This window comes from Etheostoma cragini, chromosome 11 (genome assembly GCF_013103735.1).
Source record: "Etheostoma cragini isolate CJK2018 chromosome 11, CSU_Ecrag_1.0, whole genome shotgun sequence".
In the NCBI taxonomy this organism is placed as follows: domain Eukaryota; kingdom Metazoa; phylum Chordata; class Actinopteri; order Perciformes; family Percidae; genus Etheostoma; species Etheostoma cragini.
The window spans coordinates 2,918,288-2,934,419 of record NC_048417.1 but is presented as its reverse complement, the minus strand read 5'-3'; the positions used below and the strand labels follow the sequence as shown (position 1 = coordinate 2,934,419).

At 40.6% G+C, this 16,132-nt stretch overlaps 1 protein-coding gene across 1 annotated transcript in view; it reads right to left on the bottom strand.

The window, feature by feature from the left end:
- Positions 1-16,132, bottom strand: part of col5a2a (collagen, type V, alpha 2a) — a 53,029-nt gene that overhangs the window by 21,027 nt on the left and 15,870 nt on the right. The window contains exons 2-15 of the mRNA XM_034885995.1: positions 9,316-9,594; positions 7,565-7,584; positions 7,088-7,120; positions 6,954-6,986; positions 6,611-6,664; positions 4,988-5,080; positions 3,869-3,940; positions 1,782-1,826; positions 1,619-1,672; positions 1,355-1,408; positions 895-948; positions 691-744; positions 532-585; positions 280-324 (exon numbers count right to left, since the gene is read on the bottom strand). Of these exons, the coding sequence (XP_034741886.1) occupies positions 280-324; positions 532-585; positions 691-744; positions 895-948; positions 1,355-1,408; positions 1,619-1,672; positions 1,782-1,826; positions 3,869-3,940; positions 4,988-5,080; positions 6,611-6,664; positions 6,954-6,986; positions 7,088-7,120; positions 7,565-7,584; positions 9,316-9,594 (944 nt within the window). The remainder of the gene's footprint in view (positions 1-279; positions 325-531; positions 586-690; positions 745-894; positions 949-1,354; positions 1,409-1,618; positions 1,673-1,781; positions 1,827-3,868; positions 3,941-4,987; positions 5,081-6,610; positions 6,665-6,953; positions 6,987-7,087; positions 7,121-7,564; positions 7,585-9,315; positions 9,595-16,132) is intronic.

The window sequence follows — 16,132 nt, the reverse complement described above, 5'->3', positions numbered from 1 at the left end:
CGTGTGTGTGTGTTATTCCGAGCTTCTCTATTGTCTATTGGTAGACGGTCCATCTGTGTGTATATTAAGGGCAGAGAGCCGTGAAAAAGGGTTTGGTATTTGATGAGTTGCGGAAGGCTTGTGAGAGCCGTGTGGAGGCAACACCTTTTCATGAACAGGTTCTTATGATGTTTTGTATGAAATACAGCAACCATGTGGTCGTGTTTATTTTATTTTTTTTCAGTATTTCTATTTCAAGTACAGCCCATTTAAAAAAGAAAGCATTAGAATATAACTTACCATAGGTCCAGGCGCTCCCATTTGACCCGGGGGCCCTGTGGCACCCTACAAAACCACAGACAAACGGACTTGTTTAGTGAGAGAACGCAGTGCTACATGGTAAGAGGTTTTACTTTAGCAAGGCATGGAATTAGTTAAGTTATTAAGTCAAACAGGACTTTACTTAACCAACTCCAGTAGAAATAAGCTTTTCAACCAGTCAAACAAACGGACTGACAGGCTGATAATAGTTGTATTTGAATTAGTTCGTACCTTGGATCCAACGGCTCCAGTTTCACCTTTTTGCCCAAGTATTCCAGCATGGCCCTGTTAACAAAAACAGAAGAAAAACATGTAGAAAAGGAGAAAAATAAGCCAGTTATATTTCTATATATAACTACTCCTGTAACGTTTCAGAAAATCTCGACTCACTCTGTGACCCTTCAGTCCGGGAGGCCCAGGTGTACCTGGAAATCCTCTGGATCCCTGTAATAGGTGTCATTAAACAGCATTGTTAGGTGTTTCTATTGAAGGTGCACTTACAACACACAGTCTGATTTTGTGTAATGTGAATGACAGACAGAAGATCCAGTGTGTGCAGTGGTGTGACGGAGGAATAGAGGTCTAGAAGCTTACTGGTGATCCAGGGAATCCCATTTCTCCGCTATTTCCCGATTTGCCTGGTTCTCCCTGTGTGAACACATGACATGTACACCTTACTAACTGTGATTTGGCTGCAACATGTTTTAGCAGTGAGAGTGCAATAAACGCCCCCAAATCACACGTCACATTCATCAAGATGTTTGGAAACAGACACATGATGCTTAAAATATAAAATTTATTACAACAATGTTACAGTCATAGTCTTTTATTTTGTGTTGCTAACCCATGAAAGGAAAACTACTCAAAATGTTTGCAGCTCACTGATGATACTTAATTATAACAACACATTTTTACTACTTTTAGTTAGTTACTATTGTAACTACTAATTACAGTTTTACTGTAGCTGAATGCACACATTTACAGTGTCACCAGGGAATGCTGGTGGCCATTTGCTAAAATCTGACGCAGTTTTCAGTAGGAAACAATTACTTACATCTTCACCTGGTTTCCCTGCAGGGCCCTCAGGTCCCCTTTGCCCAGGTGGACCCTGAAAAAAGCCAGTATGTTAACACCTTATCCTTCTGAAATCCATCACAGTGAAATGAAAACGCTTTCACGCCAACCCAGCTGTGTATGAACAGTAGGCGTGGTGTTGAGAAGTGGAGCACCAAAACCATGTAAATCACGTGCAAAACCACACACAGTGTGTTGGTGATTTGACCGTACGCACAAATTGTACAGAAGAATGTTGTTTTACCATATGCCCTGGATCGCCAACATCTCCAGGTGGTCCTTGGGGTCCAGATTGACCCTTAGAAGAGCGAGGAAAAGACATAACATTTAAAAGACAGGCAGGGATTGAAACTAAATAATAAAATGTAGAATGAGGTGGGAGCTTGCTGAAGATGCTGTGGACTTACAGGTGCACCGTTAGGCCCTGGAGGGCCTCTTGCTCCAGCCTCACCCTAAAACACACAGGATGCAAAATCAAATAACAAACAGGATGGAGCATAGAATTAAAAGTCACGATTCTCCAAATCCACCACAACAGGGACGCCAATGCCACAATAAGAACCACTAACCTAATTTTTTGTATTGAGTAAAAGTTGACATATTCCAGTCTGTGATAATCCTTCAACCTACTTTCCTTTAATTTTAGTCTCAAGAATTCCTAATTTCTGCTTTTCTAACTCAAACATCAGGTATTATTTTTTATATATATATATATATATATATATATATATATATCTCTATCCAAAACTAACTGTAAAACTAAAGTTAATAAGTAAGTGTTACGCAGTGTTAAACGTTGAAAAAAGCGTCAAAGTGTTCAAAAAAGAGACAAAACCGTTAGAAAAAGTTGAAAAACCATTGGGGAAAAAAAAAAGCGTCAACAAATGTGTTGATTTTTAATTTTTTAGAGTTAAATGTAGCTCTTTGTCACTGTAAAACATCAGAAAAGTTACCAAAAGGTTTTGTTCCCCTTGTCCTCCTTCCGCTCTGCTCATGGTGATGGAATTAGAAGCAGGGGGAGATGTCAATAGTCTGCCAAAGTGGTGTTTTTGGTTTATTTGTTATAATGTAGTTTTTACTTAAAACCACAGTAGCTGTATCCTAATCTGAGGTCATACGCTGAAAAGTTATAAAACAAGATGGTTCATGTTTTTTCCAGGGCTAAAAAAAATAAACCAAATATTACTTTAAATGTTTAATAAATGAGCGCTTCAGTCATCAAGGCTTTCTTTTTTCCCTACATAAAAACAAACAGTAGATGTTAAATTGTTGGGCAGAAGTTAATATATCTTGAGCTTTAATGTTAACAACATGTTTTGTACATTTGATGGTAGCAGTTGTGGAAGGTGTTTGTGGTGTTCTGCATAGTGTGGCATAAAGCATGTCCCAGTTATTATTATTTTCAAATATGACTTATTATAGCCGAGTAGTTCAGGTTGGGTTCTACCAAAACAAGCACATGAAACATTTGGCTTTATCTAAAGACGTAAGGTTTCAAATGAGGCATCATACTTGCATCATGAGCTTTTCCATGTGGATGTGGCAAATAGGTGAAAATCCAACAAAAAAGGGTGATTTGAACAGGACAAAAAGTCTGATTGGGGGTGTTTATGTGGCGGGAGGCTTGAAAGTTCCAGCGTTCTTTACAGCAGAAAGCTATAAACAACATATAAAACCGCATCATATTGATGATTAAACACCACGGGGTAGTGTACTCGTCCCGAGGAGTAGTCCTTAAACTGCGAAGCTTGACTGATGTTGTGTAATGTCTGCTGTAGTTCTGGAGCGGGCTGAATAATATAGAAAGCCTGAGTTACAAGCTGGAGGCAGCTGTAACATCCCACCTGGTGAACGTGGGTGTTGCATTATGGGAAATATGAATCAATTTTTTTTTTTCTCTACTGCACCAATTTTGACCATTTGTTTTTAAAAAGGTCTCTCTTAACTTCCCAAACTTTATGACTGAATTGCAGCAGCACCCCGACAATCCATCATAGATGACAATGGGAACATCAACCCTTACATAGACAGCAGTGGTTTGCCTAATGGAAAATTATCAAAAAAATCATGTAAGAGTGCTTACAATCTATGCATCACATGGCGGCTGTACAACCGTGTAGCCTACATCCAAAAACCTTCTAGTGAGGCTTCCATTGAGCTCAGACAAAGTCAAACCAAATCGCTGTGTCACCATTTAAATATCTGTAAATCCCACAGACAGATGTAAAGGGCGACCAAAAGCATTGATTTATGAAAAAATGACGAGATATGGAGATACAAGATTTCTACCCAACAACGACAATATGACACCCTCTGACCTCAGAGCCTAAAGATGTATTAAATATGGATTGGTAAACAACTACAAAATAACAAATCCTCTTTCTTTCTTTTTTCCAATACAGAATCAAACCAAATTGGAAAAGACGAGTGTGGATTGTTGTTTAAGAAACACTAACACATTGGGTTATTTAATATTTTACTAACACACTCTTACCCTTGAGCCACTAATCATGGCCTGAGGTCCTGTTTTCCCATCGAAGCCTCCAGCCATCTGGGATCCCAGGCCCTGCACGGGACGCACACACACTCTGGGTTAGCTCAACCGCGTTTGGTCACATAGGTTTATTTCCTGTTTATCAGCAGCAAAAAGACAAATATGGATACAAATGATACACAACAAAAGACGTTAAAGACAGGTTGAATTCTGGGAACTTGATAGAAATTACACCATTGTTTGTACAAGAGTTGAGTGCCAGTACAAGACACATGAAGGTGATCCCTCGCTCCAAGGTACCAGGGTATTATTGGTCCTCTTGTGCGTAAGTGCGGCCCTTGTGTGAAGACGTCTTGCTGTAGTACGTGGTAGGAATATAACGATATACGTAACTCAAGATTTGATTTCCTATTTTCACAATAAGATTTTCTCCCAGTTTCTTTTAACGGATTATAACTTATAATATAATAATATTCTTTTCTTTATATAAACTGCGTGAAAGTGGAACTGAAAATTGTGAACATTTTCCTTTAGAATTAATTAAACAATTGACAATTATTTTAAAACATCCCACATCAAAATGACTTAATACATAGAAAGAAACCTCATCTCATGGATAAACTAAGAAGACGCAGTAACGTGAAGTCAAACAAGTGAAATATAAAGTAGATCTTGCCCCAGGCACTTTGAAAATTGCATTATGATAAATTTTTTATCATCACTTGTTATAATCTTGAACTGATTTACGATGCATTGTTACAGTTTACACACACACACACACACACACACACACACACACACACACACACACACAGTGTGTATATATAATAGAATTCTGTTAATTTATAACAGTGTGTGTTGACATCATGTCAGAAAGAGTCAACATGACCCGATACAACAGTCTGAAGTCTAGGGTTGGTTTAATGACACAATCTGTTTGTTCTTCCTTTACATGGTAATACTTACATAATATTACTAATACTTCTACTGCTAATACTACTAATACTATTAGCAATACTAATACAATTTAATAGTAGAGTATCCTCATTATTAAAAGTAATCCCATAGGTCCATCTGTGTGTTTGCGCCATGTTATAGACCCCTCAGTGCATGACTCACTCCAGGATGCGACGGAGGTCCTGGAGGTCCTGGCTCACCGGGCTGACCTGGTACACCAGGCTCTCCATCATAACCCGGAGGGCCCCGCAGTCCCTAGACGGAGACAGAGACAGAGAGACAGAGAGAAAGATACAGAGAGACAGAGAGAGAGAGGTGCTGATTGTCTCGATGTTACACCATCGTAAAACTACGCTCCGTCTGACATTGAGTCATTACTTTGTGGCCGTGGCAACGTTTGGTCTAAACACTAAAATCTGGATCCATCCATCGATCAGCGTTGGCCGAGATGTAGAGTGGGGCCAGTGGATGCCCTTTGATACAGATGATGCAGTTTAATTTGTGTTTGTTTATGAACCAGGAGCCGTAACTTGTGTACGGACGGAGAACCACTGGTACTAATAAATCAGCCTCGCAGTGGTCCCCTATGAGGCTGGAACTCCACCAAGAGGGGCACATTCATTCATCAGCCTGCTATGTTTTTGCTTGCGAAGCACATTATACATCAACTTGGCACGTAACACTATATTTTTGAGTGCTGGTCTCTTGCCCTTGAACCCCAAAAAGTACATTTACGGCAGTACTTTTTAAGGAAAAGCAGCTTCATTTGTGTAGCACATTTCAGCAACAGGACAATTCAAAGTGCTTTACATAAAAAGATAAAAATAGTCAAAAGTTACAGTTAAACATCTAAAAAAAATTTACAATATGGAACCGTGTATAAGGTGAAGGTCAAGGTGTTATGTCAGCACACTGAACTCTGCACTGAAATCAAAGACTTCTAGACACAGTTGTGCTGTATGATTTTTTTTTTTCTTGCGGTTATTTTTTATTTATTAAGACAACTGTCGCAATACACGAGACCTTTCTACTCTTTTACCCTTTAAAATGCAGATGATGACAATAGTGTTTGTGTGTGTGTGTGTGTGTGTGTGTGAACGTGAGCTGTGTGATATATTTTTAGTAATCATATTTGTAGCATCTTAACTACGTGGAGCTTCAACGATCCGTCGACCAATGGATTAGTCGATCAACTGAGAAAGTAATCGGAAACTTAATTTCATAATCAGTTGATCCTTTCATGCAAAAATGGCAGAAAAGGCTCTTTTCAGACTCAAATATGGAGGTTTTTATATCATAATAAACTGAATATATTTGGGTTTCAAAACAAGGCCTAAAGGCATCACCTTGGACTTTAAGAAACTATGATGGACTTTTTTCACTTATTTCCAAAAATGTTATAGACCAAACGATTAATCTGGACAATAATCGGCGGATTAATTGATTAAGACATCATGATATATTCAAAACCAATAAATCTAAATATAGGCTATAACAATGTTAATGTTTAAATAATGAAAACACAAGGCTGAAAGGCTCCATCCCATATTATTGTTATCAAATTCCAATAAGCAGAAGCATGCACGTATAGACTAAGACTAATATTGTACTATGTTTTAAGTAACAAAACTATATAATTATGAATGTATACTTTAACCCAATAAATATGTTGTGGACTACCATATATCCGCTGAAAAGCCCCAAATAAATATGAAACCAATGATATTTGCACTAATCTTTGATATTCCTGATAATAGTTAGAGGTGTGAGGGTAAAAAAACGTACAGGCCTGCCTTTGTGTCCTCGAGATCCTCTGTGTCCTGGGGAGCCGGGAGGTCCCTGTTGTCATAGAAACAAAGAGCCAATCAAAGTCTGAGAGTGATGACATTGCAGTCGTAAACATTACAGAAACACCTGTCACAGGGGTGCTCATAAAATGTCCCTCAGACGCCTGGAGGACGATCCCGCTGTGCAGAAGTAGTCCTTGTGAGGTGGTGTTGTGCACCAGGTAGCTGTCCTCTCATGCCATCTAGTGTCGGCTCAGGTAGAGTATTCACACTAAACATGTCATTTGGAGAAGGAGAACTTCTTTTTCAAAGAGGTTTGGGGGTACAGCACAGATGCTCACCATAGGTCCAGGGCGGCCTCTGATGCCTGTCACCTGCAGGGACACCATCAAACACGCGTGTTATAACCTGCAGTCGGACCGTGTTTTTTGACTCAAATTGTAGACCTGTTAAAAAGATTTAACTTAACACTTACAAGTGGCACCTCTCCGGGCTCTCCCTTCTGACCCTGAATAAACAGATCAGCGACAAAACATCTTAAACTCATACTCCATGAGGGTGAGAATATCAGCAAACATCTATCAATCTGTCAATCTATCAATCAGTCAGTTGATCAGTCATTACAGTATATAGCACATTTTAAACATCATACAATTCAATGTGCTAAACAGGGATTGAAAAAAAACATCAGGTAAGAAAAATCAATAAAGATTTGAAAAAGGAAAAAAGGATTTAGAGACAAATAGAAATGAGTAAACTATTTAAAAAAACTAAAAAACAATTATAACAGAACTATACAAGTCTATTTACAGTACATACACACACATAAGTATAAACACTGAAGGCATAGAAATGATGAGACGCTAAAACAAGTACAACACTAAAGCAATAAAATAGGGTGTCAAAGGTCATGAAGTGTGGATAACAGCCGACATCCCAGAACTGGGCCTACCTTATAGATCCTGCCCCCGTCTACAATGAGGAAAAAGCACAAAGATCACATTATTTGGGCTGTAACTGGGCTGTATGGCAGGACTAATGGGTACTAACATCATCAATGAGTCATCAAAGTGAGCGGAGAGTATTGAGCAGCTGTGAACAGATTGATTCGTCATCGCTCTGCAGGTCAGTGAAGGTAACGAACAGTCAGTGAACACATCACCCTAATGGCGAGTGATGTGCCACAGCGTGATAATGGCTCTCATTAGTTTATTTGCTTCTCACAGATAAATAGATTATTTCACTGGCAACACTGTGACATGTTAAAAACTAATACATATCTCATTTTTCCCTTTTTTTTTTAATTGGGCTGTACAGGTAATTTGTTAAAATATTTGTTTGTGATTGTGCCCTCCACCAACGATTTAAATATCAGTTAAAAAAGATATTTATGCATTGACGTGTTTTTCACGTCTCGATAGAGCTGCAAAGATTAATCAAGTAGTTGTCAACTGTTACAGTAATCGCCAACTATTTTAGAAAAATTGGTTTGAGTCATTTATAATCGCTTTCGCTTTTTTATAAAAGAGCAGGTCTAGAACGCACTCTGTGATGCTATTTACAGAAACCCAACAATTCCCCTTTTTTTTTTTTTTTTAACTCCCATGTTGTCTTCTGGTCAAATTTGACCAATTTTTCGAAAAAAAAAAAAATTATGTCAGAAAAAAAGGAAGTCGAAATACCGGTGAAAAATGTTGGAAAAGCGGCAAAATCGATGAAAGGAAAACTACAATGAAAAAAAAAAAATACGTAAACTACACAAAAAAACTTTGTAAAAAGCAACAAAAACGTTGATATATTGTCTTCATGGTCAAAGTAAAGACAAAAGAAAAGGTAAAATGTCTCTTATTTCAGTTTATAAACGTGAAGATTTTCTAGTTTCTTTTCTCGTCTGTGGCAGCACGCTGAGTACCTTTTGAGTCATTCACAAAAGGTCGACACATTTCAGACTTTTTTTGACATTTTATAAACCAAATTAAGAAATCCTTTAATCAAGAAAATGACCGACCCTACAGATGGTCGCCGATGGCCTTTGGCCCCGAGCTACCAGGGGCCCCATTAACACCTATTCAACTTATGTTTAAGCTTGTTTCTTACTTTTAAACCAATAATCATGTCATTCCATACATCAATGCGCTAAAATGCATGGATGTATTAAGACAAGCTGTCATCAGCAACCCCCCTACTAGTGAAGTAGCATGTCTTTGTTTGCCTTTGGCCCCCAAAGTGCTACATCCGCCACTGGGGCCCTACTTCTCAAGCCAACAAGTAACCACACTCTGTAACAAATTTAACGTAAAATTTACAGTAACTTACTGGCAACGATTGGCAGCAAGTTACTGTGAATTCTTTTTACAGTAAGTGTACATACTTCCATTCACAGTATTTTATGTATTCATTGTATTAAACAAAACATTTAAACACAACATAAGATAAAAAAAATAAAAATACAGTAGTGTACTTTACTATTTACAGTACTATAGTGGCTATATTGTAATTTTTTTTACAGTAATGCTTTGACTACTGTGATTCCATCCGTAATACTTGGACTACTGTGATGTTGTCATGACGACAAGGTTGTAATGTAAACTTTACAGCATTCTACTGTAAAAAACAGACGTAGCGTTGCTGTGAAATCTAAAGGAAAAATACTGGAGATTCACAGCCGTCATTTTACAGTGTAGAAAGCAGCTGCCGGCTCACCACCAAAAGTGCCCTGGCCGTTGTCTCCCCTGCCGCCGCCCCCGCCTCCGCCACCGCCTCCGCCTCCACCACCGCCACCGCCCTGGGAATCCGTCCGACAGACAGGGCAGCACTCGCCCTCGGGGATCACCACCTTCTCACAGTTAGTCAGCTCATCGCACTGGATTTCGTCGCAGAGGACCTGGCCGTTGTCACACACACAGATCCGGCATGGCTCCGGCTTCCAGATGTCCCTGTTGGTGTACACCTGGCCGTCCGCCGAGCAGCTCAAATCATCTCCTGGAACATGCAGACGGGGGAGCACACTGTTAGTTTAGAAGCTCTGTCTAGTCACTTAAAAGTAATCCTATTTGTTTATCCACCAAAGGTGCGCCAGAGACACCTGTTCTCTAGCATGATAGTTTGAGGACATTTACCCCTAAGACTGAAGACAAGACAGGACAATATGTAGCTTACCTGGAGCTGGGTCTACTGGAAAAATTAAACCTATCCCAGTATTTTTACCACATACATTGATTTTGCGCCAATATTATAGGGACTAATTGACTGTTGGTGCTTTCACAAAATATTTACACCATGATATTTTTGATAAATAATCATGAGTAATGTGGATATAATGACTAAGTCGGTAAAGGCAAATAATAGAACGGTTACAACAGTTTGGTAAGATCAGAAAATGACAACCCTGGAAAAGACAACACTTACGTCATATTACAATATTACAATATCCAAAATTTCAAACAATATAATATCCCTAGGGGTCCTTGAAGAGGTTCCAGGGTGTCCCCAGCACAGCTATTTATTGATGAATTTATGTTTTACTATATACTTCAATTTAATTTAGAGTGTCAAAATCAACACAGAAGTTGTCTCAGGACACCTTAAGGAAGGACTAGGTCTAGGCCACACTACACAGACCCAAAGAAATCCAACCCCCTCCCCCAAGAACACGTCCAACAGTGGCGAGGACAATCTCAGGCATGAATCCATAAGTAACACAATGACAGCAGAATGTAGGACTACTTTGGCCATGGGTTTCATCCGCTTTCTGTAATAAAAGCAAAAATCCTGTCAAATGGGTGAGGGGGGGGGGCTCTGGGACCAAACCTTATCAAACAGGGTCCCTGGTCTATTGTTTGTCACTTTAAGGGTCCTTGATGTGAACCACTGCTCTAACCATCTTCTTTTTTAAGATTAATTAGGGCATTTTTGGCCTTTTGAGGCGTTACCCTCTACACAGGGCCGCCCGCTCCACCAACAGAGCTATCCGGGCGCCCTGCTCTGTTGCCTCTGTTAGGCAAGTGCTGAGGCCTATCCCAGCATGCACTGCAAATAAAGTAAGGTTGGAGGTCTTATATTGACCCTGATGCTTTTGAGTTAAACCTCAACACAAACGGAGAGAGACCCTTCTCTCACTGAGCCACAACGCTGCCTGAAATGCATTTCTTCCTCGGGGGATATGGCTGAGTTAGGATCCTGTTTGATACCACTACGGAGTAATATATTGCCTAACAAATCATGCTACATTTTATATGCTAATAAAGCCATAATGTCAGGTTTGAGTGTGCAACAGCTGCTCTTCAATTCAAAGAAAAGAAACTGTTGCCTCATATGAGGCAGCTGTTACTCTGTGCAGCTGTTATTATCTCCTTTTGAAAGGTGACTTAATATTTATAATGTGCGCCTCACACAGAGATTAAGTGATAAAGATCAATTATCAGCAGCTATACACGCAACAACCCGGAGAATATTTTTCTGTTAAAAAAGGCAAAATAATTTCTGTCCAGAATATATGATGATGCCCACTATGAATGCAGAGGGAAGCTCCGAGCATGTTGAGGGTTGTGCCTGGCCTTAACAGGAGTCCTGTCAGAAGGACTCTATATTTAAAGTCTACCTCTCTGAGGTCTGCAGAGATAACGTTCTGATGACTTTACCACCGGTTTCTCCTGTCAACAGCAGGTGGCAGCTCTGAGCCTCAGACTGCAGGTAAGTCAGGTGGCCAGCTACAGAAAAAACAAAGGTGGAGCAGAGTAGCTCTGACTACTGAGGTTCTGACTACAAGGTTCATGTCATTTTCAGTTTTTTTTCCCAAGTGAAGCAACATGAAGGAGTTCATTCTGGGGGGCTCCAAAAACCAAAAAGAGCAGGGACAGTCAGGTAAAAGGGCAGCTCTACGTATACAGAGGACTCATGCAGCAAGACATGTTTAACATGGCTCAATCCCGTTTTTACATTTGTGTAAGACACACCTGGAAATGGAAACCCACTGCCAAGAACGGATGTACAGGACAGATGCAGGAAGACAGACAGACAGACAGACAGACAGATAGACGGATGGATGGATAGATAGATAGATAGATAGATATGGAGGTTTTTTTTTTTGGCCTTTTTATTCAGTAGCAAAACATGTTGCAGACCAAAAAAAACATGGCAATATAAAGTGCAATTGATTGAGCCTTCATTCAAATATTTTGTTAAAATAATTTAAACGGAGTTGAGGATTGCATTGGCACTTTGCATATTACATTGTGGGCCAAATGTATATCAACAGAAACGTAACTTTTTAAAAGGTTTTTAACACCCTCATTATTTATTTTACAGAAGACATTTCTACTTGCACTGGTTAATGAAACGTATGATGGCTGGATTCCATTTAGCTGCTTTGGTTTCAGGTTCGTGGGATCATCCATGCTGACTCCCATTCAAAATGTCAACATGTTTGCTGTGGGAATAGCCTCTAACTTTATTAAGTGATTGATTAGGAACAAGGTCATTCCTTCAACATAATACACTTGGGATATTAATATTGATAAAGTTTGTAGATGGAGCGATGAGGGAGACAGCCCCTAAAGCCTGATGGCAGATCCATCCAGACTCCTGATGCAAGATCAGACCAAGCCAACGTCTAGATACTGTAGATTACAGATGTGAGTGATACACTTGTTTTAACAAGGCAGCATTGCAAAATCTCAAAATCTCGATATACAGGGAACTCGAAGCTTGGATGTTGTAAGAATGCACCGTGTAATTCATCACTCCTAAATCCATAACCTATAATCCCATAATTGTAATGTAGGTCTCTCTGATTTGGATAATAGCTCGGACAATGTTATGGAAGACACACACACACGTCCACAAAAATACACAATCAAAATTTCTTTTAGTTTCTGCATGTGGTGTTTCTCCCCCCCCCCCCCCCCCCCCCCCCCCCCCCCCCCCCCCCCCCCCCCCCCCCACCACCCCCCCTTTAAATGTTTATTAGTTTTTTTTTTTCTCCCCTTTTTCACTTTTGCTTCTTTTTTCCCATGTATTCTTTCTCAAATATTGTGAAGAATTTTAAATCATGAATTTCCTCACAAGTTCAAATCTACTGAATGCACTCTTGCAATATTGAATGCAAAAATGAATCACAATTGTGAAAAACGCTTAAAGATATACTCAGAATGATAAAAGCAATGGCATTTTTATATGTTTCATTATGACTTCTTACACATTGCCGGGACATCTGTCCACCTCAAGACGAGTGTGTATATTATATTATATGTTAAAGCAGTCTGGGGGTCTGACTAAAGGTCAGGTATAGGTCTGACTCACATTAAAGGGCGTAAGGACACACAGTCCCGTTCACCACCCAGGATCTGTAAATGACCCGATGACACACAGCTGTGAGACTCAAACATCGCCTCTATCAACCAGCTGGTTCAGCTGAGGTCTACAGCTTTAATCTGAGGATATTTTGGAAGATCGACACTCCGACTATCAAATACAAGCTGAAGGTTTTCTCAGCTGTCCTTGTTCTGTCAGCCGCAAATTTGACGACACAAAACCTAGATCAGAAATGAAAGGGCCCTGCCTTTTAACAGCCAGGAACATCTCTTTGGCTAAGTTGTGGCCTATCCCAATGAAAGCCAGCACTTCCTGAAACGCAGAGAGAATTTCTTTTCATTTTTAAAGCTGCTCGGAAGCACTTTTGCCATGAATCTTGGTTTTTTGGAAAGCAACCTTCTTTTTTTTTCTACACTGATCTGTTTTTTGGTTTCACAAGAACAGGCCTAGCTGTTAGTGAGCGGATTACAATTCCAGTTAACATTTCCTTATAGTGTGTCTTAAGCTTTGAAAAGGCTGCATTAGGAAAGCTCTTGTTAGGATCACATTCAGTTAAACACTATGTTCACAGGTAATCTGGATGTAACTTTAGTCTTTTCTGAGACGTTGCTGAGACACAATGACATAAAACACCAGAGATGTCTGGCACATAGCTGGAGGGGGATTTTCCCCGTTGGGTTTTGAGAGATTTCAAACACTGCGTGTTGAAAGAGTGAGAGAGAAAATTTACTGGAGGAGAAGTGTGGTTTTTAGAGTCTTAAAAAACACACCACAAGCCTGGCTGAGAGGGAGGAGGAGGAGGAGGAGGAGAGGGATGTTCATTTTTTTCCCCTCCTCTTGGCTAATTCCCTGCAGGCCGCACACTTTTCCACAGACGCCGTAAAAGCCCCGTTTAACCGTGACAACGGTGAAAAGGCATGCTCCCTTTCCACGAGGACTGCTTGATCTGGATTTTCCACCAGTCAGCGACGCTGGCAGATGGTTTCCTCTCCTGGTTTAAAACATGGAGTCTGGAGCTCTTCAACATGACTCATGTGTCTACCCGTGCCAAGCATTCAGCAGACATCAGCCAGATAACAAAGACTCCCAAAAGAAAGTCAATGCCAGGGTTGGCGTAGGCAGTATAAGCCAACGCTAAGGGTGTCGTAGGTCTGAATAAGTACTGAAAAGTTGAAGATAATTTAAAAAATGTGAAAAAAGCATCAGACAATTGTAAAAAAACGTGCCTTAAACATGAAAAACCCATCAAATACGTAAAAAAAAAAAAAAGGACAAAAACATGAAAAACAAAATACTCCCAACTAGGTTAGGGCCGGTTCTGGTCATGGCACACATCCAGAAGAAGGAAAAAAGAGAGAGAACCTGGGAAACCTACTATCAAATGTGAGGAGACAAGATAGTTTATGGATTTTCCTTGGCTCATATGGAGAGGAAATCATCATCAGAAAACATGCAGTGTTCGGGGCAGCCACAAGCAGAGTGGCTAGAAAATGACCTGATGGAAAGAATGAGTCATAGGAAGCTGGAAACTCGTTTCCTTGAGGAAAAAAAAGAGGAGTGGGTTTAAGCGCAGCCCCCCAAATGGAGAGAGGTACAGATACAGAGAGAAAGTGCCCGCTGCATGGTTTCATTTGTTTCTGTTCTTGTTTAAGAACAAGTTCTTCATTGCACTGAGAGGAGCCGAGATGGTTAATACTGCTAGAGTACAGCCTGATTCCTAGTCCAGATGCAGATGAGTTACAGCTGTTGAGGGGTGGCTTTGCCGCAGCTGCACCTTCCTGCTCTAATACCCCTGGTGTCATGCCCAAACATAAATCTCTCCTCTGTGAAGGACCTTAAGCTCAACCCGTGATTAGTCCAGTGATAAAACCGTCCAGAGAAGCAGCCGTTCCACAAAAACACATCAGCCAAGGCCTTCTTTTCCCTCATTGGCCCAAAGTTGTAATGTTAAAAACATGTCAACAGTGTTTTGTTTCAAAGTGAGTCAAGGTCCTGTAGTTTCCCCTCCCCCTATCTCCTTTATAATGACTGATGCAAGGATTTGAAAATGTAAAAAAAAGGAGAAACATCCTGTCTGTTTAGTATTCTGAAGCATGGAGGATTGGCTGCTTTGTGTCCAACAACGCTCTAGTTTGAACATGCTCGCTCTCCACCTTGGCTTCCACAAACAAAGCTCAGCACATCGAGGGAGGGGAAGGACGCTCAGGCCAGGAAAGTTGAAATGAACGAGTAGCTTGCTGATTACATGTCTTGGCTTTTCCATCAACAGGCCCAATCTCCAATAGGTCTTCTTTCAAAGAGTCAACCACAGCTACGAGCTTTTCCTAGTCCATGTTCAGGGCTGGGAGGGCTGCTAAATTACACATCCCCCTCCTCGCTGCTTTATCTATTAAACCTGACTCATCGCTTTCTGTTGCCTTGGATTTGATTCCTCTGATTCTTAACGCTGCATCTATAAGAGCAAAACTGGTAAAGTCTAAATCTGCATCTTAAACCTTTTCACATGAAGGGCTCCAAAACTGGCACAAATTAAACCACGGAGATTTAGACGAGATTTTGTCCCAGGCCCCCCCCCCCCCCCCCCCCCCCCCCCCCCCCCCCCCCCCCCCCCCCCATCTAGTTGGAGTACAGAGAGTGAATGAAACTCATGCAAAAAGTCATACATTCTGTCGCTGTTACTTATGGATAAAAGTTGGGTAAGTTGCGGACCCCATGGAACTCCCTCAAGAACACCTGGAGGTCCCTGGACCCCACTTTAAATTCAGTAAAATTAGCTGTAGAGGGGGAACATGCATGTTCTCAAGCATCTGTCACTGCCAGTGTCATGAAGAACTGGGACAGATCCTCAGTCCTTACTGTTGTACCAATCAAACAGGTTCTGGGTCTCCATGCCATATGGAACATGGGATTTACAGCACGTTTGTGTAGCCTGCTCATTATGAACCGACTTTTCTGTGCGAAAGATGGCATGCCCTAAAACGAGTGATTGGCTGTACTCAGAGATTTAGAAAACCCGAGCTGTTGAAATGGAAGTGCAGGCACCTACACAGTAAATGTTCCCCAAACACACACAAAGAAAGGCTGGACCCCCCTCGGGCCGAGGTCAGGCTCAAAGTTCAAAACAAGGGGCAATATATATATATACACTCACCGGCCACTTTATTAGGTACACCTGTCCAACTGCTCGTTAACACTTAATTTCTAAGCA